The sequence below is a fragment of the Gopherus evgoodei genome, chromosome 23 (genome assembly GCF_007399415.2).
Source record: "Gopherus evgoodei ecotype Sinaloan lineage chromosome 23, rGopEvg1_v1.p, whole genome shotgun sequence".
NCBI lineage: Eukaryota > Metazoa > Chordata > Testudines > Testudinidae > Gopherus > Gopherus evgoodei.
The window spans coordinates 3,545,737-3,570,897 of record NC_044344.1 but is presented as its reverse complement, the minus strand read 5'-3'; the positions used below and the strand labels follow the sequence as shown (position 1 = coordinate 3,570,897).

Sequence of the window (25,161 nt, the reverse complement as noted above, 5' to 3'; positions counted from 1 at the left end):
CTCACTGGGTAGGGGAGGGAGAGTCACAGGTGGAAACTGAGCCTTGTGGTAAGGAGTGTGTCATCGCTAGAACTCTGACAGCAATTCGTCTGAGCTCGGGGATGGTGACCCCTGACGGAGGGGCTGGGTTGGAGAAACAAGGGGCCTGTCTGCATCCGGGTCTGAGCAAAAATCTGAACTGGGAAGGGGGAAATGAAGCCCATCAGACAAATCTACCTTTGATTAATGTCAGGCCTACTCCATGAGGAGGCTTCACCCTGTTCCTGGGTGGGCACGAGAGCCGGTAATAAGGACTCGAAGAGTTGAGCGTAGTACTGTCTAATACACAATCTGGTTCAGTTGGGACGTGATGGGGCTGGAATTGTGCAGCATGAAATGGGGAGGCGGGGTCCTCACATTGCTGAGTAGCCATCCCAATTCTGGGGGAGTCTCGTTTGACTCCCAAAGAAGATGTGTCCTTGGGTCAGAGCTGGCTGCAATACCAAGCTTTGGGTGTCTGAAAGGAAACCGTATGATCTCTTCCTTGTTCCTTCTCGTGGGGTGGGGTGGGGGGTAGTGGCAGTTTGTGGGGATCTGCCCTTCAGGGGAAGGGAAAAGCTGTTTCTGCAGAGGGGCACTCGGGTGGGGTACTGAAAACCACCTGGGGATAAATACAGCACAGGCTCACCCCTCCACCTGTGTTGCTGGTATGTGGCCTTCCTGCCTTTTTGTCCCTCCCAGGCAGGGCTTTCATGAGATGAACCAGGATCAAGGGGTCTGAGGCACTGGCCCTTCAGCAGTGTTGTGGCGTGGAGCATGAAGCAGGATCACTGCTGCCCCTTCACAGCCCTTCCTCCTCCTGCTTGCAGAGTGAAATTCTGAGGTCAGGCTGCCAGCTGTGGGGGAGGATTTAGACATAGCCTGGATGGCACCTACCATGGGCACCGCTCTATAGGAAGGATTCTGCTACAGAATAAACTGTCTTTGCAATGGGCAATCAGCTATGCCGTGGGAGAGCACCTTCTGAGCAAGGAGGATTGGCGGTGCCCCATGGAAAGGATGTGCTTGGATTCCTAAGGGAAGCAGAGGTGAGAGGGCACCAAAATATTGCGTGGGGCACCAATATACTTATGCCCAGCCCTGCTCTCAGCTCACACTTCTAACAGGGATGCTCTTTGGGGAGGCGGGAGGAAGGATTTCTTCTGTGTTGCACTTCTACAAACATCTCAGCAACTGTTTCCACCAGGTGTGGAGCACCCTTCCTCAGCTAGTTCACATGCCCACCTCTTCAAGTAAAAATCCAGCTGTTAATAGTGGAGTTCGTAGAGGATTTTGAGAGGCTGTTTCTATGGATAAACCCCCACCCAAAACTTGTGTTAAAAGTAAAACTTTGTATTATCAGAATGGAGTCAAGAACCAGATTACTACTTTGCTATTCACTATTCTCCTCTCTCCCTCCCTCCAGCCTTGTCTTTGTTCTCTCACTTTACAATGTTAGCTCTTTGGGACAGGCCCTAGCACAGGGGTCAGCAGCCTTTCAGAAGTGCTGTGCCGATGCTTCATTTATTCACTCTGATTTAAGGTTTCGCGTGCCAGTCATACATTTTAATGTTTTTAGAAGGTCTCTTTCTATAAGTCTATAATATAGAACAAAACTATTGTTGTATGTAAACCCCTGCCCTAGCATTTTGTGGGAGCTACCAGAAACAAATACATAATAGGACCCAGGCAGTAACCTTCAGAAGCATTGGTACAGACGCTACTTTGTCATGAAAGACTTTAAAGAGAAGCTGCAAAAGTTTGCTTTCAAAATCACGCCCCAAATTTTATAAGATTCCAGCACCAGGGGAGAGTGTATTCAGTAGATAATCTGTACCTGCCTTCTGGGGTGTTGAACATTAATTAACATTTGTAAAGTGGTGTGTAAGTGCTAATTATTGTTATGATCAAAAATGTAATTGCTGTGTGTTAACAAAATTACCTCTCTGCGATCCTGAGAGAGAGAGAGATCTGAGCTGTCTGTGCTATGTCACTCTGGCAAAGAAACAGAGAAATGTGCAATGTGGATTTCTCCCCTTTATTAGGGAGTAAGTGGTGGTTACATTTAAAAACATGTCTATTCTCTAGGGAATCCAGGACTTTTTTTTTAACTTCTTGTTAATCCTCTGTAGTTCATCTCTTTGAAAGGATCCAAGTCTAATAATCTCTTGAGGCAGTTTGTCTTCTGATACAGTATTTGGTGTAAAATCTTCAACTATCAAAGGAGGTGACTTGAGAATTAGTTGTTAAAGCCATTTTATGAGCTGAGAAGACACATCGGTAATGGGAAGTCTAGTGAGTGAGATGCAAAGAGTCTTCAAACTGCAAGACGTAATTAACATGCAAACACGTGCTAATAGGAAGCTTATTACTTAAATCAGCAGAAGCCAGGCAGTCCAAGTGGATGTTGACATGGTAGGCCTGAAGTGTGGCTATGTGCAGTGCATAGGATATGACCTAATCTCTCACATCCCTGCAGCGTTTTGACACGGGTGTCTCTTTTGGGTCATAACATCTGTGTGTGTTAGCACGTCAGGCCTCAGAGGACAGATCTGCCTGAATTCTCTTCACCTTTGTCTGATACTTGAAAAGTCTGTTGACACATTTGGGTTCTAGGGCCTACTTGCTGCTGACTAAAGGGAGGGGCTGGTGAGATCCCAGAGTAATGTGGACAGGTGCTATGCGAGCCACTTTGCCAGCATCTCTCAACCCTGACCTGCAGTGCCGTCTGCTCTTCCAGGCTTGGCCTTCTCAGACAGACAGACAGACAGCCACTGCCAATCTCACTGAATCCTGAGGTGTCTTTATGATGCGAATATTGATCTGCTGCTGGCTAGGGTGAGACACGTCCCCTTTCACTTGCAGTGTAACTACTATCTTTTGAGTTCTTGGCATCTCTAGATGATACTTAGCACTGAGTAGTACAATACAAACACCAAGTAATTCTTGCAATACAGCTGTGTGAGGTAGGTATTGTGCCCCTTGTACAGATAAACTCTAAGTGACTCGCCCAGGGCCACGCAGTCAGTGGTGGAACTGGGTTTTTATTATCAGTATGCAGTAGCACCAAGGAGACCCAGTCGTGGACTGGAAACTTGTGCCAAGCACTGTACAGACACAGAACAAAGAAGGTGTCTGTCCCAAGGAGCTTACGATTTAAGTCTGAGATGAGAAACAGGTGGATGGAGACAGAAGCGGGAGCACAAGGAGACAATAAGACAATACTGATTGGAAGAACAGGCAGTGATCTCAGCTCACCAGTGACCCAACGGAGAGGTTTATGGAGGGATTTGCAGGAGGACAGTGAAGTAGGTTTGTGGATGCTGACAGTGAGGGGCAGCATGGAGGAAAGCAAGAAGGCACTTGTTGGAAAATCTAACAAGTGAGCGATAGAGGCTGCGGTTGGCCCATCGAAGGTGGGAGTCAGTATCTCGATCAGAGAATGAAAGATGATGGGATAGGTCATTAAAGGCCTCGAAAATTAAGACAAGTACTTCATGTTTGATGCAGGAGGCTCCTATCTCCCAAATTCCTGCTCAAATCACTAGAAACACTTTCTCATCGGAGAGGACAAAGTTGGCTAGTGAATTATCCCAGTGTTCGACCCGTGCTTGAAACACTAACTCTGAGGAGTAAGAAAAAAAAACCCAACTCTCCTCCTTAAAGATGTTGATAATGTTACTGCTGCTTTTTGAATCGGAAAAGTGTCATAGGACATTCAAGCTTCCGGGTGCCTTTTCTGAGTCATATCACTGCCCATGGAATTTTTCAAGGCAGTGAGTGCTGTTTCTCTTCTCTCTGCTGCTCTTTCTCAAACCCTGTCTCCTCTGGAAGTCGAGCATCACCCCTTGAGCAGCACCATAAAACCAAGTGTCTCTCTCCCCCGATTGAGCTGACATCCTGCTACAAAAAGAGAGACTTCAGAGAATATATAAATATGTAATGGAGCACTAGGATGCTCTATAATTAATCTTTCACGCAGAAGAGGGCTTGTGTAAAAAACCAACCAAACAAAAGACCCTCTAGTATGCTGCTGTTCCCTCTCCAAACTCCATCCCTGTCTAATGGAATAGGCCTGTATTGGGAGCACCCAGAAAAGAAATGCATCACATCAGATCTTATAGTGAGCTTCTAAGATCACTTGCTTATCAGAATTCTACAGTACCGTAACCCGTGCTTATCCCTGTGCTTTGGAATTCATCTCTTTAGAGTTGTTGGAAACAAGAAATCTTCTTTCCCTCAAGTCTGTTTCTAGCTGGGTTTAGCACAAAATTTGACTTGCTGTTTGCATGTTAAAGGGCAAGTGGACTGTCACTAGTTTTCTCTCAGAGTTGTGAGTTCAATCCTTGAGGAGGCCATTTAGAGAACTGGGGTTAAAAAAAACAAACAAACCAACAAAACAAACTGAGGATTTGTCCTGCTTTGATCATGGGTTTGGACTAGAAGACCTCCTGAGGTCCCTTCCAACCCTATGATTCTATGATCTCTATGATCTATGTGTTCTTAATCAGCGTGTTGGTCTTGCAGCAGATCAAGTCTTAAAAAACCCACAACGTAACAAGGTCTATTTTGGTTTTCTCTAGAAAGGCAGAGCTATTTTAGACAGAGCATGGTGTGGGAACCAGGAATTTCTGAACTCTTAGTCCTGCTTGTGTGTGATCTTGGGCAAGTTACTTCCCACCCCATATCCCCAGCTGTAAAAAAGGGGGTACCGCTATGTATGTATCTGGCTGGGGGCGGCGGCTGTGAGGAATTGATGGCTGATTTCAAAGTACTCGGAAGTTGCACAGGACTGTAAGTGCAGAATGTTGTTCAAGCTGAGAACACAGTGACATTCTAACGTTGAGAAGGGGGCACTGTGTACGTGTCGATATATTATTTAGCACCCACAGATGTCTTAACTTTTTTCAGTTAGAGGCTCTTCCCCATCGCTCATAGCTTGTTATTACTGTTTATATAAAGTGACATCTCTCTTCTAAAGTGCTGCTATTGTCAGTAACGTGACTGTAAAAATGACTTGTGGGGCTCCATGTATATTCCCTCTCGGGCCCTTCCTATCCTCCAGTGATCCACACAGCTGGGGAATGTGGTGGAGCACCCGAAGTGTTAGAGAGCATGGTGGCTTCTTGCGTTTATGGACAGGAAAAAACACATTTGAACCATGTTCAGGTTCCTGTGCAAACTGCACCTCCGAGCCTTCCTGGTCCCATCAAGTGCACCTGCTCTCAGGCCTTGAGCCATCACCTGGCTCGGGATGGTATCACATGATTCTCCCACTCAGACCAGGCTCTGGATTGCAGGCCCTGGTATTAACTGTGATGGCCTCAGAATATTGCACTTAGGGCATGTCTATCCTAGAAACTCTCCGCTGCCAGGAACCGGCTGCCCCCTGAGCTCCCGGCTGCCCCCTGAGTTCCCAGGAGCCTGGCTGGGAGTAGGGAGCCAGTGGGGAGCTGGGTGAGCATAGCCCAGCTGGGAGGAAGTGGGGAGCCAGGTGGGCATAGCCTGGCTGGGAGCGGAGAGCCAGTGGGGCGCGGGGAGCCGGGTGAGCATAGCCCAGCTGGGAGCCAGTGGGAAGTGGGGAGCCAGGTGGGCATAGCCCAACTGGGAGCGGAGAGCCAGTGGGGAGCGGGGAGCCAGGTGGGCATAGCCCAACTGGCAGCGGAGAGCCAGTGGGGAGCGGGGAGCCAGGTGGGCACAGCCCAGCTGGGAGCGGGGAGCCAGTGGGGAGCAGGGAGCCAGTGGGAAGCGGGGAACCGGGTGGGCATAGCCCACCTGGGAGCAGGGAGCCGAGTGAGCATAGCCCAGGAGAGAGCCAGTGGGAAGCGGGGAGCTGGGTGAGCATAGCCCAGCGGGGCGCCTGTGGGGAGCAGGGAGGAAGTGGGGAGCCGGGTGAGTGTAGCCTGGCTGGGAGCAGGGAGCCTGTGGGGAGCAGGGAGCCAGTGGGAAACGGGGAGCCGGCTGGGCATAGCCCAGCTGTGAGCGGGAAGCCATGAAATTGACAAGAATGACAGCAAACAGCTGATAAATAACCCACAGTGTCTGCACAGGCACGGTGTCACCCAAACAACACCAACATAAGCCCTACGCATCTCGTGGCAGTGGAGTTATTCTATTGGTGCAGCAGGGCACTTACATCGGCGGGAGCGAGGCTCTAGTATGGACGCTGACGTAATTAGGTCGACGTAAGCAGCGACCTGACTGTGGTGTAGACCAAGTCCTAGGCTCAGGCCCTGCCATCTTTTCCCTCTGCGAGCAATGGCTGTGGTTAGTGCGGTAACCAGAAAGCCTCCTTGTGGCAAAAAGTAAATTAGAACAAAAGCATTTGAGAGAAAACATCAAGTTTACCCCGAGGCTGGCTATTCCCTGGACATGGGAGGGCCCAGCTGCTTCAGATTCCCTCTCCTACTCTCTCTGGCAGCCTGTCGCCATACATAGCTGTTGACAAGTGACTCCCCTTAAAAAGGACTTGCTCTCCAGTCTCCTAGCTTGGGGAAAACCAGACTCGCAGATACCTTGGAGACAGGCTCTTGGAAGCTAACAGCGTGTGCCGTAGTCTTGTGCCTGCACACAAGGGTGTTCTTATCATTGCTTTCTGTCTGCTCTTCCCACAGCTCCCTATCAAGCTGGATCGTTACAGTCCCACAGGAAATTCTAAACACCCAATGTGGTGCGACAGGAACGATCTCGCTGACCAGTCATATCCAGCATTCATGAATTACTGCACCTCAGTATTTTTTAGGAATCAGTATCCTGGTACCTGGCAGGGTTAAACCCGGTTCTTTATGTGATTGCAACATGGCATTTTCCTGTTGACCACAGACAAGGAAAAAACTGGTCAAGTGCAACAGGTTGCAAGTATGTTTAAACCAGGTGTAGGGCAGCCTAATGCTTTCCTGCTCAAACTCGCCCCGCTCACAGTTCTGTTCTAAATGCCCAGCACCATCAGCTTTCTCTGGGTGTGAAAATGCAGCTGTTCTCTCTCTCTCTCTGTCTCTCTCCTCTTTAGTCTATGTGCAGCAATAAAGATGCTGCAGTCAGAGCTTGGCTGTCAGGGTAGTCGATACAGGAGACAGAATAAAATCCACCTCACTTTGCAGTTCTAACAGGAGTTTTGAAAAAAGCATCCCTGTAGTCAGCAGCTCTGACTCAGGCACCACAGGGAGCAGCTCCGCTGTACGACTTAAACACGGGCCGCGCTTCTGTCATTGGGATGGGCAGCCAATGGCGCAAAGTAATGTGAATATCCCAGAGCCGTGTGCAACGGCTAGCCCTTGGGGACCATCCATACCCCCTAGACTGACTTGTTCCACCACAGCTGGGTGACTTGAGAGTGTTCCTGGAATCCTATATTAAAGAAGGACCTCTTGCCCGTCACTCTGCCTCTGCAAAAACATCTTGTGTGTCTTTCCCCAAGGCCATGCCCCCTGATCGCCTCGGTGGCAAAGGCTAAGATTCTGCAGTCAAAGCAGCAAGCAGGCCAGCTTTCTGTGCCAGTAAAGGGTGCTCCAAAGCAGGAGAGCATGGACAGATTTAGTTTGGAGTGAAACTGCACTTAGTGACCACCGGGACTCTTTCAACCAGACCCTTTTGTGGCACATCCTCACTCCCCTGAAGCGAGGGTGAATGTGGGGCGTGGCAGAAAGCTGAGGGAGGCAAAGGAGGTTCCTGCTCATGTTGACAGGCTTGGAGGACAGGTGTGAAACGAGGCAGGAAAAATAACCCAAATGCTTCCTGCTGATGATACAAGAGCTCTCGTAAACCAAAGAGCAAACGTTGGCCCCTCCTGCCGGGTATTGCTTATAGCTGGGGGAATGAATTCTGTTGAATTGGGGGTGGGGATGATTTTCAAAGGTGGAGAAGGCAGTGAGGCAGCTGGCTCCCGTATGGGCTGAATTGGAGGGGCCAGTCTCCTAGCTTGGGATCTTTTGGGGCTGCAAGGCAGTTAATAAGAATTGGCTCAGCTAGTAAAGCAAACCAAGCATCCCTTTAAGTGTCTGAAGGTCTCCTCCATCTTCCCCGCAGGTGATACAGTGACGAGCTCACAGATGCTGCCCCGAACGCTACTGGGCGTTGTCGTTTCGGCCGAGGATGAACAAGCCCAGAGACTCTCAGCATGACCTGGAGCGGAGCCTCCCAGCCATTGCGTCCATGAGCACCTCCCTCTCGCAGAGCCAGGGCTTCTCCCCGCACTGTTACTTTCCGCTGGAGAAGAGGAAAGCCATCTCGGACGTCAGGAGGACTTTCTGCCTCTTTGTCACCTTCGACCTGCTGTTTGTGTCTCTGCTGTGGATAATTGAGCTGAATGTGAGTCCTGGGTCCTTTTTGGTGGGGAAGCAGTGACTGAATCTCTCCTGTTGGTTTTGGGATGCAGTCCACCCATTTTAACAGCCCCATTTTGAAACCCTGGGGCCAGGTCCTCAGCTGATTTCCAGGGCACTGCACCACTTCACACCAGCTGGGGCTCTGGCCATAAAGCTGTTACAAACAGAGATCCTCATCCATTCCCTGGGCTTGGCACTGGGCACATGGTGACTGTGACAGGATCCCCAGGGTGCAGCCTGGGACTGTGGGACTGCTGTGCCTCCTGAACTCTTTCCAGCCTGGGTTTCCTTTCACAATGCCTTGCGAGTGACCAGCAGCAACCCCTCCAGGCACTGGGATCACTCAGCACAACCGCAGGTGGAGACCCAGCACTCTGCTAGATTGCATGAATGCACCCAGAGCCACTCATGAAACACACGGAGAAAGGCACCAGCCACATCCCCCAGCTCCCAGCCTTGTATCTCAGGAATATACCTCCTGCACTGCTCAAGACAAGCAGTGCAAATTTATTAATTGGTTCACCACTTCGTCAATGGAAAGTGGATATACACCCGTCTTCGCAAAACCTGGGCAGGTTTGCCACACACTTCATACAAACTCACTGGTAAAAATAAACAGTAAAACAAGTGTATTGACTACAAAAGAGAGATTTTAAGTGATAGGCAAAAAGTCAGAGTCAGTTACCAAAAGAAAAGAAAATATAAGCACATAGTCTAAACCCTCAGCCCTATTACGCTGGGTAACATCTAGATTAAGCAGTTTTTCTCACCCACTGGATATTGCAGTTCATAGTACACAGATTTTAACCTTGAAATCTGGGCCAGTCTCCTCTGCTTAAGTCTTCTCAATGTCCTTGTTGCTTGCAACATGGGTGGGGGCAGGAGAGAGGCAAAGAATGGGCCTGCTCTGTTGTATTTTATACCCTCAGTCCCATGTGCTTGGGGAACACACACATCCAGGCATGTCTGGGGGGCCTTGCTGGGTCTCCAGGCAGGGTTGAGCAGTTCCCCTGGTGTGAAGTCATGCAGGTGAGTCACTGAATTGTAGCTCCTCGCTGGACAATGTCTCCCACTCTGGCACTGGTTACTTTCCTTGCTGTTGCCTCTGGGGAGCTAATAGCTGGCTGGTTTCCCCAACTTACAGCATGTTTTTAGTGACAGCCATACATGGTTTATATGCAAGATCACAACTGTATATAAATGAGAAACATGGGGGGGTTACAGGGCGCTCCCTCAAGGTACAGGATGTCACAGTGACCTTGCTTGTGATATTAGTAAGTGGTCAGAAAAGCAGCATCTCAACAGCATGGTGCTACCATCCCAGCTGGAAACGAGTCTGTTTTGAGATCCTGTGGATACCTGCATTCCTCAGTCTGAGCATTGGGTCTGTTGTGCCCAAGCTCCTCTCTTGTGTCCCCCTTAGTAAAGGGGAATTGATGGGCTTTTTGCTGGCCACTGCCTGTGTCTTGGGTTGTGTTGTTCCCTGCCTTCTGCCAGGTGATGGTGATATCACGTTTTGCAGGAAGAGACTTCTTGCTGACACATTTGCAATTGGGCTTTGAAGCTGCATGTGCTGCTGTTCTGTCTGTTATGGTAGGGGCAGAAAGGAGATGATCGGAGCTGCATTTCCAATTCTACGTGCAGCCCTCACCGGCCTGGCCTTATTTATTATGACTGGATCCCTGAGGACATATCAGCTATTATCTTCATGTCCTGTTTACCTCGTTCAGAGTCTGCACTTAACAATTTATCTCAGTCCACAATTCAGTTCACGCCACCTGCCAGAAATGATGTGAGTAATACTGAGGGTCTGTCTAGAAACCACAGCAGCAAGGATATTAACAGCCAGTGTTCCATTAGGGCCAATGGGTTACAATAGAAACCCCTTGTGGGACCTGTCCTCTTGTGAATTCCCTTGACCCTGTGGGATTGCCCTTCTCCAGGGCTGGTGGGAGGGGAAGGAGGGAGCGCTTGTGTTTTGATTTGCAACGTGACTTATGGAAATAAAACTAGTGTCCAAGGTACCAAATTATATTTCATGCTCCAGTTTTGCTCACAGCTATGTTAGCTCGTGAGTTGCCCTGAACTGAGACTAACTGGTAACCTATGGGCGTTGAGCCTAGAAGCTGTATGTTTGAAAATGTTAAGAAGGCTCATTTGCACTGCTGTGAAAATTACCAGGTTTGTGCAGTGACTCATGCTTCTAAAACACTCAAATGGTTCTCTCTCGCTTGTTGCAATATTGGCAACTCTTTCAGTTCTCATTAAGTGCACCAGTCACCTACAAACTTGAATTGTCCAAGCACGTTCATTTCTGAGTTAAACGGAACTCCCCAAACAGTCTCTCTTGTCTGTTCAGGGCAGCAATATTTGTTTAAACTTTCATTTTTTCCAAGAAATTTAGCCCAAAGCCCTCATCCCTTCCCTCCGGGAGTGAGAGCTCTTGTCAAATTCAGTCGTGGAATGAATTTTTAAGCTGCAGCTCTGTGAAACCTGCTGGATTGCCAGCCCTGGAGACCGACCTCCTCTCGCCACAGAACAGATACAGCATGACAGTAGCAGTGCAGAACCAGTGCTCTCCTCCAATGTGCCCCAGCCCTGATCTATGGGGAATGCTTTTTGATGGCTGCCTAGTCAGTCCTTGGCTTCTCCTCCAGCAAAGGAGTACGCGTTACAGCTGCGGCTTTTCTGATATAAATTACTGTCTGCTAAGGACGAAGACCCACCAACTGGTTTCTCCTAGACCATGAAACAGCTGTCAGATTGTAACAACTTCCAGTCCAGCTGGGCTGTATTCCACCCAATAACCTGAAGGTAAACGGCTGGTTCCAATTACTTGAACCATCCAGTTCCTCATAAGCCACAGTTCCAAGCCTCTAAAAATAGGGTTTGTGGTACAAAAATCCCACTGGCAGGCCCTTAACTATGCTCGGAAGCAGAGTCATTTTGACACGATAGATGCTAGACCCTTAATAGCATTCCTATACAGAATGAACAGGCTTCCTTTTTTCCCGTCTGCTTCGAGCCACAGCACATATACCTGGGAGTTGACTGAATGCCTGTTAAGAGATATCATTCAAGAACAGATCTGAAGTATCTTGAAGAGATCTTGTATGGAATAACTTGTAAAAGAACAGTAATATTTATGTGGACAACCCTCTGTGGAAGCAACATCAATCACACAACCTTCCAAGTTCTTTCTTCATCAATGGTCCTTTAAGAAAACCAGTTATTTTTTTCAATTCCATTCAGAGCACACTTCCAATAACTGGATCCGAAAAGCAACACAGAGTCCTGTGGCACCTTATAGCCTAACAGATGTATTGGAGCATAAGCTTTTGTGGGTAAATACCCACTTTGTCAGAGGCGAAAAGAAAACGTTTGAAATCCTACAGGTCAACGTGGCTTCATATTCCGTGGGCATGGGATTGCAAGGGGTCCTTGGTTAGCATCAAGAACCAAGTGGGAAAAAGACACAAAAACAGTTTTCTTAAGGAAGCTTGTTTTCAGTGTGTGAGTTTCGGTTTTTGTTTTTGTTTTTTTAAATCAGTGGGTGTTTTTTCAATACTTTTTGGTACTCAAGCCCTTTCTTAATGCATTTACATGCTGCTTCTGCTCTTTGTTACTTGGGTGTGAAACAGGCAGTGAAATGGACGTGAAGTGGAGTGTTGCATACACTCATGGCTAAACTTTTGCTGATGAATCCACTGATGCATTGAGCAGACAGCCCTGATACCTAACTTGAGCTGACTAATGTTTAAACAGAACTGTCTGATTTGTATCCTCTTTAGTTTATCTCTGCACTCAACACCTCTCTGTTTCCATTCTCTCTAACCCTCAGACCAACAATGGCATTCAGAAGAACTTGGAGATCGAAATCATTGAGTACCGGTTTAAAACCTCATTCTTTGATATATTTGTAAGTATGCTAAACCGCCAAAGGGAAAGACATTTCGCTCTAAGATAGCGGCAAGGTGGCTTTTCGGATAGGGCACTGGTTTCTGTGCCTAGCTCTGCACTGACTTGCTGAGGGACCTTGGGCTGTTCCCCTCCCACCTCTTGTCTTGACTATTTAGATAGTCCGTGCCCTGAAGATCTTGCTCTGTCTGTGTGGCACCCTGCATGTTGGGTGTGAATGTAATGGAAATAGTAATGACTCTCTCCTTATCTGTGCCTTTTTTGTTTTTTAAAGGTCTTGGCTTTTTTCCGGTTTTCTGTGTTACTTCTGGGCTATGCACTCTTAAAACTGCGCCACTGGTGGGTCATTGCGGTAAGGAACCCATTTCCTGTTGATGTATTGGACTTTCTCTTTCTTTAAACTGAAGCTGGCATGTAGATTTGTGTAACTGTCTTCCCTTTTCCAGTTCACGACACTGGTGTCCAGTGCCTTCCTCATCATGAAGGTCATCCTCTCTGAGGTCAGTCGCTCTCAAGGGCTCTAATGGGAGATTTTGTTCTGTCTCATACGGTGACTTCCCAGCTTATGTAAACTCCCTGTGGCTTTCTTTTCCTCCCCCAGCTGCTAGCCAAGGGGGCCTTTGGGTACTTACTTCCCATCGTCTCTTTCGTTATCGCCTGGCTTGAAACTTGGTTCCTGGATTTTAAAGTCCTATCTCAGGAGGCAGAAGAGGAACGATGTAAGTCACTTTCCTTCTTTGCGGCTGGAGCAAACAAACCGGCTGGGGCTTTGGCAGCAGCTTGTTGCCAGCTGGTGTGTGGGAAGGGAAACCAGGATTAGAAGTTATCTCCAGGCAGGTTGTGGGGATCAATTGCCTCGTCTGACTTTATTATGGCATAGAAATGCCTTTCCAGGGAGACAATACAAGCTGCTGAAAGGACCCTTACCGTAAAGGGGAGAGGCAGAATGAGAACCAGTGGTTGGAACTTTAAAGTCGGGCCAATTCAGATTAGAAATAAGGCCTTAATATTTAACAGTGAGGGTGATTGTGCCAGTGGCTAATCTTCCAAGGGGAGAGCTGGATTCTCCATCTCTTGAAATCAAGACCCTGTGCCCTTCTGGAAGCGATGCTTTAGCCAATCCCCTGTTGTTGGGATCAACACAGGGGAAACTGGCTGAAATTCTCCAGCCTAGGCTCTATAGCAGCTCAGACTGGATGATCGAATGGGCCCTTCTGACCTCAAACGCTAGGACTTTTTCCAAGGTGCTGAGCACCTACAGGTTCCATGGACACGAGTGGAAGTGGAGGGTGCTGACTGAAAATCAGGCCCATGTACTCAGCCCAGGGTCCCACTCTGACCTGTAGCTGTCCAAAGGAGCTTCTCATCTGACTCTTGTCTTCCCTAGGAGTAGAGTGTGCGTGCGTGCGTGCGTGAGAGTAATAGCATCTAAACCAGGAAGAATTTGTCGACTGACACTTGATCGCAAATGCATCGATGGGCTGGGAAAAACCAGAGAACGTTTGGGTCTTGTGAGGAGGTTTTAAGATGAAAAATGAGCAAGTGTTTAATGCCTCTATTGGATTAAGAGCGTGTTCTGGATTGCTTCGAGGGAAAGTTCTTATTTAATTAGATGCTTAATCACCTTTGAATTTGACAGGCAAAAGAGTTCATTGATCTCCATGCAGCTAAAGTGCTGTGCCTCAAATGAAAAGTGAGGGAAGAGGGACTGAAAGCTCCCTCTAGGCTGGGCTGTGTGTCCCAGAGACAGCCTGGGTCCCAGTTCAGAGCTGTGTTCCAAGTGTTAGTTAACTGGGGTAGCTTGACCTGGAGGAATGTTAAGAGTAAACTCTGGCTTCTGTGTATATTTACACTTTGTGTCGCTTGGTTCCCTAGGGTACTTGGCAGCACAGGCCGCAGCCTTCCGGGGCCCTCTGCTCTATCCCGGAGCCCTCTCTGACGGGCAGTTCTATTCCCCTCCGGAGTCCTTTGCAGGTGACGAATGTTTTTGCCTCTTCTTGGCATGCAGTGACCTTTTGTATGTGGGTTGAGTTGTTTCTCAGCTTGTTTCGCTTGCAGATCCCCTGGGTTTCCTTTTCCCTGTTGTTGCCTCTCAAAGTTCCTCGCTGAGCTTTGCCTAATTAGACCGACCTTTTGAGCAGTGTTACAACACAGTGCCACGAAATCCCCTTTGCTTCCAGTGCCAGGGGAAGGTTATGTTGTGTAGCTGCTTTTGTGCCCAGCAGTGGGGTCGGAAAGAGATTGTCAGGAGGTGAAGTAGCCACTTACTTTGCATTTGACGCTTGACTTTCCTGTGTTACCAAAATCCATTCTTAGCTGTGTTTTAAACCAAAGCTCCAGGACACAGGGTTTGAAATGCACAGTTGGAGGTTGCTCTGGGAAGAACAAAGGCCTCACCCTGGACACCCAAAGAGCTAGTGTGAACTGCACAGCTTGCTGCAGAAAAGGGTGTTCCCCTGGTGGCTTTGGTGCTTTTTCGGAGGGCACTGCATTGGGGCTGGGGGACTGGAGCATCTCCCATTGTAACCACTGTCGCTGTTCCTATAAGAACACACAGACTAGCCTGGCATGAATCTGTGCATCTGGAGGGTGAAGTGGGGCGGGAGGGAGGGCTGACCTGATGTGCCCCCCCCCTTCATAAATCATATCAGCAGGATCTCTAGCTGCCTCCCAACTCTGTACCTTTCTTTAGGATCGGACGACGAGTCTGATGAAGAAGCTGTGGGGAGGAAAGCATTAACAGCCCAGGTAAATGGAGGAGCAGTGATCTTGCCATTTTAGAGACCCACTTTTGCCACTGTTAGTTCCAAGCATCTCTCAGTGTCTGGCTCTGATGGCTGCTCCGTGCATGTGCACATGAGGGTTTGTAATCAGCTCATTACTCCAGCACGTACCCACCAGGGTGCTGAATAAATCGAGGGTGAAAGGGGACAAAATCTTTCTTCTCCTCTCAGAACTGAAGGTCAGGAAATGTTACTTGCTGCCAAGAAAAATGGGCAAATCATTCCCTTAGCTAAGCCATGTTGCTCATGTGCTCTGGGAAAAACTGCTCTGACTCAGTATCCAGTCACCCCATATTACTGAGAATCAATCAGTTACCTTCCCCTTCACCCCCCTCCTGTAGCTGGCTTTTAAAGGCGTCTGTGGCCCTGACAGCAGCTCGTCTCCTTCCTGCTCCCTCCAGTTTCCTTTGCTCTTACTGGTTACATGGTGACTTTGCTGAAGGAGGAAGGGGGTATTGACTCCACTATCTTGTCAAATTCCAGCTTGGGTAACAGCCTTCTTCCTCTCTAATGTCCCACTGTAGTTTCACTTGGAGACACGATTCTTCACATCCTTTCCAAAACTGCTGGGCAGCTAAGCCGCTGCTGGTTCACCCCAGAGGTGGATGCAGCTCAGTGGGAAGAGAAGTGATCTCATTGTGGTTGGTACCATTTCATCTGGCAAAAATGGCAGGGGACTTTCTCGGGATGAAGGGTATCGCAACTGTGGAGAGACACAGCTAGGCCTGCTAGGTGCAACACGCTCGCCTCTGCCACCCAAGTGAAAGGAGGATATCTGTAGCAGGCACAGTAGTGGAAAGTCCCTTCCTCTGCTGCCCAGCCACGAGGAGGCAAAATCACTCATTCGCACACTCAGGATTGTGAATAAAAGGAGCAGTAAATAGATTGCGTTTTCTCCTAGGAGAAGGAATACGTCCAACAAGGCAAAGAAGCTATGGAGGTTGTGGATCAAATCCTAGCCCAGGAGGAGAACTGGAAATTCGAAAAAAACAATGCAAGTATCACTCCTTTCTGCCTGCAGAAAGCATGGAGAGGTTAGCACAGACCACAGAACGATGCGGCTTTCAGAACCTGGTTACGCCACGAAAAATTAACAAGCGTTACAATGACATGATTGAATTAGGAATCTTATTCCAGTTCAGTTAAATGTAAATCGCCTCTTATTTAATTAGATGTTCAATTACCTTCGTGTTTGACAGAAGAGGGAACCCATCAGTCTTTCCCCTCCCACCACCCCAGCCACAGGCAAGTGGAGGAGTGTGGTTAGCCTTTAATTGCAGTTATGGTTTGGAACTGCGAGAATGGGAAAGGATCAAAGGCATTTATTGGTAAAATAAAGGAGTGAGTGATGCCATTCTGAAAAACACCATGCCCCGCATTAAGGGAGCTGTCACATGCAATAGACTCCTTCCCTTTGCTACGCATCCAGCTACAGGTTCATCCCATTTCTTTGTCTTGTCACGCTTATGCCACTGCGTGTAGCATTCTGTTTGCAGCCATCGATACATGTGGATTTTTGGAAGTGTGTTAAAATTCAGCTGGAGACCGTCTTCACTTCCTGTCCTAAACTTGCTGCAGAGTGTCGATCTGTACTTTTAAAAGATCCCGCCATGGAGGGGGTTGCATTCTAGTGCTGACTGTAGTCTAGGGACTGCCTGTTCTGCAGCCTGGCTAGGGACACAAGTCTAAAATGTGCATGGAGATCCTGGGGTGAAAGGTGCTACAGGCGTGTGAAGTATTGTGCATGTGAAGTGTGACTTGACCGTCTCTTGTACAGGAGTTTGGCGATGTTGTTTACACCATTGAAATTCCTTTCCACGGCAAGACCTTTATTTTAAAGGTAAGGACCTATGACCTCTACCTCCTTGCTTGGTAAGTTGCAGCTTTGTTGTAGGGGCATAACCCACGTGCAGTAACTGCTTAATGCCCCAGCACAGCTGGTCACTCATGCTCTTCTGTGGCTACAGCAATACAGGTCAAACTGCAATGCAAGTGGCATTGTAAAGCCCGTTCTGCTGGTTGGTGGGACTTTCGGTAATACAACTCTGCTGCGTTCTTACACTGAGCTCTGTTCTACCGCCCGGATAACACCCAGGCTTGCCATCCAAAACTAGACAGTCCAACCTCCCACAAATACACTGGCATCCAGTGGCGGATAGATGGATGACGTGACCAAAGAATCCTGTTCCAACCTCAGCTTCCAGGACTACAGTAAGAAAGTGACTGCCTGTCCAGCAAGATCAGGGTTGATCCCGCTTCAGATACAATCTGGCATTAACAGATGTTAGGAAGTGACTCGCTGTAGTGGCTTGGCTATAAGCAATCTCTTAGTGAAGGCCCATTGCCGTGGTGATTTGTCTTTGTGCCAGTACGTACGTTGCCACACTTGCAAGAACTGCACAGGAAAAGCCTCTTAATGAATGGAGATCTGGGTGACCCCATGTTACTGCATTATCCCTCTGCCTCTAAAGACCTACCCGAGGCTGCAGATGAATGCGAGTGTTTTGTTTTTGCTGACGCACTTAGTAGCCTTCTATGAACCTCCTGAAACAGTTGTCCGCTTCAGTATAAGCGGTAGACGCTGGAGTAGCCCAGGGGTGGAATAGCAGGGATTGTTCTGTTCAGGATGGAGGTACGCTATTCCTGTCTGCACTGTCTGGCTGCAGCCAATAGTTCTGCTATTGCTTCTCATGAGCTCTTGTTTCACTCCGTTGATTGTCCCTAATGATCTTTATCTTGTGCTGTTGAATACACGCCCCAGGGAAGGCAACTGGGGCAAACTGTCAACTGTCTAGTCCTTTTCTCAGGCCTTCATGCAGTGTTCTGCTGAAACAGTCTACCAGGAGGTGATTCTCCAACCTGAAAGGATGATCCTGTGGAATAGAACAGTGGCAGCTTGCCAGGTAAGCGCTTTGTGACGATGGCATTTTAATAACCCTTTGGGGCTGGAGCTTCCCAGCGCAGAGCCTACTGCATGCAGTGCCTGGCCCTGCAGGAGCTGGGTTGGCTGCATTTGTAATCCTGATGCATTGCTCATCCAGGCAGTCTGAACGTGCCGAAGTAGCTAGTTGCACCAAAAGCTGGTCTGTCCGAAAGCCCCAGGGCGTGGGCCGAGGAGCAGAGCCAAAGTCGTTCTTGCTGCCCTGGCTTGGAGGCACTTACTCATCCTAGGCAGTTGCTGTGTCCAGGATACGAAGGAAATGCCTGCTTGCTAGACAGAAGGGCAGAGCAGACCATTCCCAACACCAGAAGGCGAACGTGGTCATGCTAATGCTGGACTCTCCAAGGCCTGTATTCGTCAGATCTGCCCTTCGCTTGTTTTAGATCCATGGGCAATTTTGAGGCAATTTTGGGCAATTCCTAGCTGTTGGCATGTACGGATCCACAGGCAGGTGCGAGGAAACATCTTATTCTGTCCTTCTTTCACTCAGATCTTACAGCGGATTGAAGATAACACCATTATCTCCTACGATGTTGCAGCAGGGGCTGCAGGGGGTGTAGTGTCACCCAGGTGAGTTTATTCCGCCCCGGTCCCTAGTCAGACAAGCACCTAGAACACGTCAGGGAGATTTTGTGTGAGGGAGCTCCAGGCCAGCCATCGTCTTATGCATGAAACTACGATGGGTCCAAGAGGGCTCTTCTAGCCTGCCCTATGGGTGGGTAACATAGTATGTAGTGTAATGACTTGCCCAAGGTCCTATGCCGAAAGTGATAGCCAAGCCAGGACGAGAACCAGGAGTCTTGGCTCCAAGCCTCTGTCTGAGTCACTAAATTCCTGGTCTGTCCCTTTAATAACCATAAACGTCCATAGTGTCTCCATATTAAAATACTTTTTGCCACACCTTTTCCATAGGGCTTAGATTGAATGTTGGCCCTTCCATGTCTGTGCAGTCCTAAAGCTCCCATGCAGACCCCAGAGCTGTTGCTTTCCTCTTTATTTACGCAGGGACTTTGTAAACGTGCGTCGCATTGAACGAAGGCGAGACCGCTACATTTCCTCAGGGATGTCAACCACTCATGGTTTGAAGCCTCCGCTGTCCAAATACGTCAGGTAAGAGTTTTGATTTTGTCATGAGGAACTGTCTAATTTTCCTTGTAGCACACGCTGCTATGTAATATTATATGTTCACTGCAAAGAGACGCTTGAGTTTAAAAAAAGGTGAGAGAGAATTTCTTGTCACTGTTTAAAGGAAGCTGCTGCTTTACAAAAACTCTGGCAGCTCCTCTGTCTGCGGAACTGTATTCTACTTCCTGTGTTCCTCTTCCTTTGTTTAAAGAACAATAGGTATGGAATCAGTATGTTGCTTAGGAGGTCAACAGCAGCTTGGGTTGAGGCAATGGGGGCAGGGTAGGGGGGGACAACAGATCAAACCCCCTGACTGACTCCACATCCCCTTGCCCTTGCTGTGGAATTAGCTCTCACACAGGGACAGTTGCAACTTCAAAGGGGGGACTAAGCAGCTGAACTCCTCATGTGTTTTGTTTGTGATGCGTGTGCCCTTTTCTTCTCTCATGTCTGGCCTTAGTTTTAATAGAGGCCCAGGGCACAGAAAGACGGAGCAGGAGATGTAACCAGAGGGCCCTTCCATACAGAGCCTCTCTCAAAGCCCTCGCCAAGGTCTCTGGCATTTCTCTACACCAAGCTACAGTGGCCGGCTGCCTTGTGATGCATTAATCTGGGTTTGAATCTCTTCCAACAAGGCCTCTTTGTTACAGTCAGGCTCTGCCTCAGGTGGCTAGTGACCAGCTCAGCTGCTTCTCTTACTGACTTTGTTTTTTCTGAGTAATCTGATTAAAGTAATTGACATTTAACTCACAGGCTCAGTAACTGCCTCAGTCTATAGGTGCTGGGGCTTTTCAGGCCTCGAGAATCTTTTTAAGGCCATATCCAGCAGAAATGTATGTAGCGTCACAAAGCTGGGAAGTGGTAACGCGCGTCTCCTTTTAAACCTATCTGGATGGATAGGGGCCTTTCGCCTCTTAGTCACAAATCCGGCACATATCAGTAGGGATCAGTCGGTATGCCCCTGCTAAGCAGACCAAGAGTAGGGAAGGGGAGGCTGCCCATGCAGTGCCTGTCCTGACCATGAAGAGTTGCCTTCTCTACAGAGCTCAGCAACATGGGACCTTTCCGCCAGCACCTGCGTTCAAAAAGGGTTTGCTTTGCAATATCCAGCAAATGTAGTGCTGGTGAGACAGGCCCCACCGACAGCCACTGGAGCAGCGGTTCTCAGCCTGCGGCCCAGTCAGCACACAGCTGTGGCCCATGTGACATCCTCCCTGCCATACAGGTAGTATATATATTGCATGGATGTGGCCTGCATTATAAATGGAGAGCTGCATATGCGGTCCACAGTGGTAAACAGGTTGAGAACCATCGCCCTGGAGACAGAAGGCCCTCTCTGTCCCCAGAGCAGAGCCCAAGTAGCAGGACTGCAAGGCAGCATTTGCCAGTGTGAGCTAATCCTGCCATAGCACCCCCAGCAGGTATAGAGAGGTATCTTCTTGGCCCTTCCATGTCTGTGTCTCTGCTGGGGCCAGTGGAGGTAGCAGGGAATGTTGTGATTTGGAAACGCCTACTAGGCCTCACCACGTCCCTTCCCACAGGCCACTGGACCTCGCTTGGCTCTTCCCGTGGGAAATAAAAGCTGAAGGTGTGGGATGAGCGGGAATCCCTTACGTGGCAGCTGAAAATGCGGCATCCTCTGGCAGCAGAGCTAGCGAGCTCCTTCTGGGTTTGTTTCCCAGTTAGGTTTGCCCAAGGACTGCGCCAACTCTGACATCCTGCCTCTGTGCACCCAAGTGTAGTAATGGATCATTCGAACGTACCGGTGTCCTTGCACTGCATGGGTGCGTTCAGGATCCAGGCTGCATGCATGTGCATCTGCCTGGTAGTGTGTGTTTGCGTGTGTTTGTGACACGGAGTCTTTAGAGCCTCACAGCTGTGCAATCTTTGTGCTGTTCCTTTTCCAAGGGGCGAGAACGGGCCAGGAGGCTTCATTGTACTGAAATGTGCCAACAATCCCAAAGTGTGCACCTTCATCTGGATCCTCAACACGGATCTCAAGGTAAAGCGGGTTCCATGTCGGCGTGTGCCTGGGCTCCCTAGAGCACAAGGTGGAGAATCTGCCTCATGGCTCTGCCAGTATTTGAAAGCAATGAGATCTAATCCCCACCCAGGAGAACTCAAACCTGTGGTGCCAACAGTGCAACCAAACCCATCTCCTCATGCCTGTTTCCCAAAGGCAGCCGGCTCACACCCTGCCACAAAGCCCTTGAGGATTGACGTGTGTGTATCAGATGCTTTCAAAAATGATCTTGGGGACCCAGCTTGGGACACTTTTACAGGGCCTAATTCTTCCAGGGGTGGGTGCTGAGCCCTTTCGGAACATCTGACCCCTTTCAGGTGTGCTGAACTGCCCCCCTCCCTCAAAATCACCGCTGATTCCTAAAAATCTTGACCATAAATCCGAGTTCTTGGTGCAGAATAGACCGGCCGAGAGAAGAACTGTTTGTATTTTTTGTACTGCTTGGGTACCAGAAGTCAACTGTCCTCGTGCAGTTGTCTTGCTGTCCCAAAGCTTGCCCACCCTTGTGTCCGTTGCCGCCAGTAACCTGCAATCGAAACAGTCTCCCCTCACACGCTTAGCTTCTGCATGCATGGAGCAAGATGCCTTCAACACGGTGAGTGGCCCTGAGCTGGAGCTGTTGGCTGCACTGCCACATTTGCACCCTGCTGTCTGCTCGGACAAGGGCAGCATACAAAAGAGCTGCCAGCCGGGGTCAGGTGGGAGGTGAGCTTTCACATTGTTGATGTGGTAACCCGCCGCTGCAGCAGGGAAGCACAAAGTCCTCATTCATCGGGGAAGCCGGTTAGTTAGTCTGTTGCTCATAACATGACTGAAAAGCACTTGCAAAATCAGCCGTCCTGCTGGGCTATCAAATGCGGGGCTGTAGCCGAGAACAGCAAAAAACAGCTGCACCTCTCACGTGGGCTGTTGTGTCCAGTGCTTTGTGTCTGGGTTTTCTTTATGGGAGCTGTCTCTGTTCTGTGTGACAGGCCCTCAGGCTCTGCTAGCTGCTGCCTGGAAGGAAGAAACTTCTGTAGCAGCCAAGCTATTTGAAAATGGCCATTAGCCAGCTCTCGCCTGACCCTGAGGCATCGGGGGCTAGCCACTGTCTGAGACTGGCTACCGAGCCAGGTGGATCCACTGGTCCATCCCTCCTGGCATATCCTGTGTCCCTGAAGAAATGCCTGTAAAATGCACCCATGGTTACATCCTCTGTGATGAAGGCTGAGAGCTCCAGTGAATTTGTTCTGATCTGAAGATTCCCTCAAGCTCTCTGGGTGCACGTGTGTTATAAATACAAATGCCCTGAAACACCCTTGGGTCAATATCCTTCTTCTCGGTGCCCCGGGGGACAGCCTTTGGTGGTCTTTTTGACCAGCGCCTAACGCAACAGGGTCCTGGTCAATGACAGGCTACCAGGGTGGTACAGCAGTGCAAATACTTCATAGTACCCTGCAGAACGACCTCCCACCAAACACCCTCTGAGCCCCTTCCATGCAGTTCCCACAGGGACGGGCTGGCAAAATCGGCCTTGCAGCGGGCCCCCGAAGTTACAAGATCTGGGCCTTGGTGGGATCCCGTGGTGAATTATTGCTGTTATTGATTATCTGTTTTGCGGTAGCGTCTAGGAGCCGCAGTCACGGACCAGCACCCCACTGCGCAAGGCATTGTACAAACACAGGAGAAACATGGTGGTGGCTTTGAGTGGGACTTAAAACGAGCAGTGCCTCTGAGACACGGTCCGTAGCACGACTTTCCCCAGGATTCAGATGCAGGATAGGAACTATGTACAATCTTAATCAGCAAAGTAACCCCGTGTTCCTGTTTTGTTGTTTTTCTGCAGGGTCGGCTTCCCCGTTACCTTATCCATCAAAGCCTGGCAGCTACCATGTTCGAGTTTGCATTCCACCTGCGGCAGCGGGTCAGCGAGGTGTCGGGCAGGCCTTGAGCAGCAGCGCCTGAACCTCCACGGGACATTCCTTCACCCTCTCTCAACGCAGAGTGGGGAACAACTTCCAAGGGGCTGGAGCAAGCCTGCCAGGGAGCCGCCTGTGTGGAATGCAGACCTCTTCCCTCCCCCCAGGAAGGGCTGAGTCAGGCCATGTACCAGGGAGGTGTATCTCTGCAACAGTGCTAACACTGGGGCAACCTTTGCAGGAATGCAGAAAGGGGGGTGGATGCCTTGAGAGGCCCGAGGGATGCCTCAGTCCCTCCCCACTCCCGCAGATCCCTTTCTCTTCACTCCTCCAATCAAGGATCAAACTAACTGAGCTGCTATGGGAATCAGCAGAGACTTTTGTGATTTAAACATGTGCCAAACCCCTTTGTTGATCACTTTGTTTTCCCTCGCCATACCCAGCGGAAGTGGCAGTTTCTGGCTGGATAAACCCACCACTTCCCCAGTTTGTCTCCCATCCTTCTTTAAAATGATCTGATAATTGGGTGTGACTTTCATCCATCTGGAGCTCCTGCATTTACCTAAACGCCTTGTGGAGGCAAGGGAAGGGTGGGGCCAGGCATCCCTGTTCATTTTGCCGCTGGAGGATGGTTAAAGTGGGAAATGGAGGAACTCTCACCATCAGGTAGTGTGCGACGGCCTTTGCTTCTGATCTGCTGCCAGGCATTGCTTTACGTGGCATGGCTGGTAGCTCGCACCCTGCGGGCACTTGGCTGCCCCTTGTCATTCCTCAGCTGCCAGGGATTGGGATGTGCAAACACACTGATAAGTGTATTGCCAGGCAGTGGCAGATCAGTTTAGGCCTATGTGGTCCACAGAAGGCTGTGAAATATAGCCAGGGCAGCGTCTCTGCAGTCTAGAATGGTTCTGCAGCCCCAGCTGGGGTCATCTCTGGGTCTCCAATGTGACTGGGCCTGGGGGAAGGGCACCCCCAAGCAACCCGCCCCTGGTAAAACACTATTCAGATAACAGCTTCTCCAGCTCTCGCAGCTCTTTCCCTGTTGAGAAGTCATGTCCCTACGAGCTCCGGCAAAGGGCCTCCGAGCAGTGGAGCCTTGCCAAGCCTGTTCCATTGCCGTAGTTCACTGACGTGCTGGTGAGAGAACGGTTCTGAACTCGGAGAAGCTTCGCTCGATTCCAGGAAATGCTTCAGGCCGGGAGTGAGTGACCTTGGCAAGTCCCTTTTGACTGCGTAGGGCAGTCAAAGGAAGGCGACGGCTACTGGGCCTGTGACCCCGTTTTCATAACGAAGTGTCGTAGTCCCTGCTCTGGGGTTAGAGTAATGCCCCTGAGCAGGAAGGAGAGGGGAGTGCAGGTGAGGGGGGATGATGCAGCCTTATGAGGCAGGGGGAGGAAGAAATTCTGACCTCCGCTTGTTCACTGGTTTCAACGAGCCTATGAAACCAATCTCCGTCCTGTCTGTTCAGCTTCTTTACATCTGAAAATACAGTTAACTCACTCCCCTGACCCCGATTTCCCCCGCACGGCGCACACAGGGACGTGAGGCTTTTGAACGATCGCCTCGGTGTGAAGCGCCTATTGGGGACCTCATGCACCCCCCTGGGGACTGTGGTGAGTTCCAGGGGGGTTGTGGTTCTTCCATGGCGGGCAGGGGCTCCCCGTGAGCCTGGTTAGAAAGCCTGTCGCTCTAATAACCTGCTGCCTTCCGCCCGGAACCTTTGTACCTTCGTCTAATAAAAACCTACAACAGAAAAGAGCCTCTGACCTGTGTCGCCCAGCGTCTCCCCACGCCCCACTGTGTTGTCATTTGGGCCTCTCAGAGCCGCTGTAGCCCAGTGGGTGTACTGTATAAGCATGTGCTTATGTGCTTTCCTGGAGCAGAGCCGTACGGCGTAGGGGGATGCGTGGAAGATGTTCATTGGCCAGCTAGAAAGCAGCCCTGCTGCACTGGCATAATGACAGAAACAAGTTGCAAGTGCTTAGATCTGCAGTAACTTTAAGCGTGATCATGAGAGGTGATGGGGCTGCCCTTCAGCCTTGTGTTCGTAGGGTTGGTTCCCCGCTTCCAGCAGTGTGGGCCGGGGGCTAGTGCAGAGGTCTGGGGATCCAGAGTTCTGTGCCCAGCTCTG

General features: G+C 49.7%; 1 protein-coding gene across 8 annotated transcripts in view; it reads left to right on the top strand.

Moving 5' to 3' along the window:
* STARD3 (StAR related lipid transfer domain containing 3) overlaps positions 1–24,788 on the top strand; it is a 34,232-nt gene extending 9,444 nt beyond the window's left edge. For 3 of the 8 annotated variants that reach the window (XM_030541191.1, XM_030541188.1, XM_030541185.1), the window contains 15 exons: positions 8,044–8,325; positions 9,940–10,134; positions 12,184–12,261; positions 12,535–12,612; positions 12,707–12,760; positions 12,862–12,979; positions 14,136–14,234; positions 14,953–15,008; positions 15,945–16,037; positions 16,821–16,883; positions 17,851–17,946; positions 18,475–18,554; positions 18,990–19,094; positions 21,018–21,111; positions 22,958–24,788. In XM_030541191.1, the coding sequence (XP_030397051.1) occupies positions 8,110–8,325; positions 9,940–10,134; positions 12,184–12,261; positions 12,535–12,612; positions 12,707–12,760; positions 12,862–12,979; positions 14,136–14,234; positions 14,953–15,008; positions 15,945–16,037; positions 16,821–16,883; positions 17,851–17,946; positions 18,475–18,554; positions 18,990–19,094; positions 21,018–21,111; positions 22,958–23,062 (1,530 nt within the window). In that variant the 5' untranslated portion in view covers positions 8,044–8,109 and the 3' untranslated portion in view covers positions 23,063–24,788. Of the gene's footprint in view, positions 1–3,327; positions 3,331–6,632; positions 6,877–8,040; positions 8,326–9,939; positions 10,135–12,183; positions 12,262–12,534; positions 12,613–12,706; positions 12,761–12,861; positions 12,980–14,135; positions 14,235–14,952; positions 15,009–15,944; positions 16,038–16,820; positions 16,884–17,850; positions 17,947–18,474; positions 18,555–18,989; positions 19,095–21,017; positions 21,112–22,957 lie in introns of all 8 variants that reach the window. The other 5 variants (XM_030541186.1, XM_030541189.1, XM_030541187.1 and 2 more) reach the window with 4 other exon arrangements.
* The last annotated feature ends 373 nt before the right edge of the window (positions 24,789–25,161 follow it).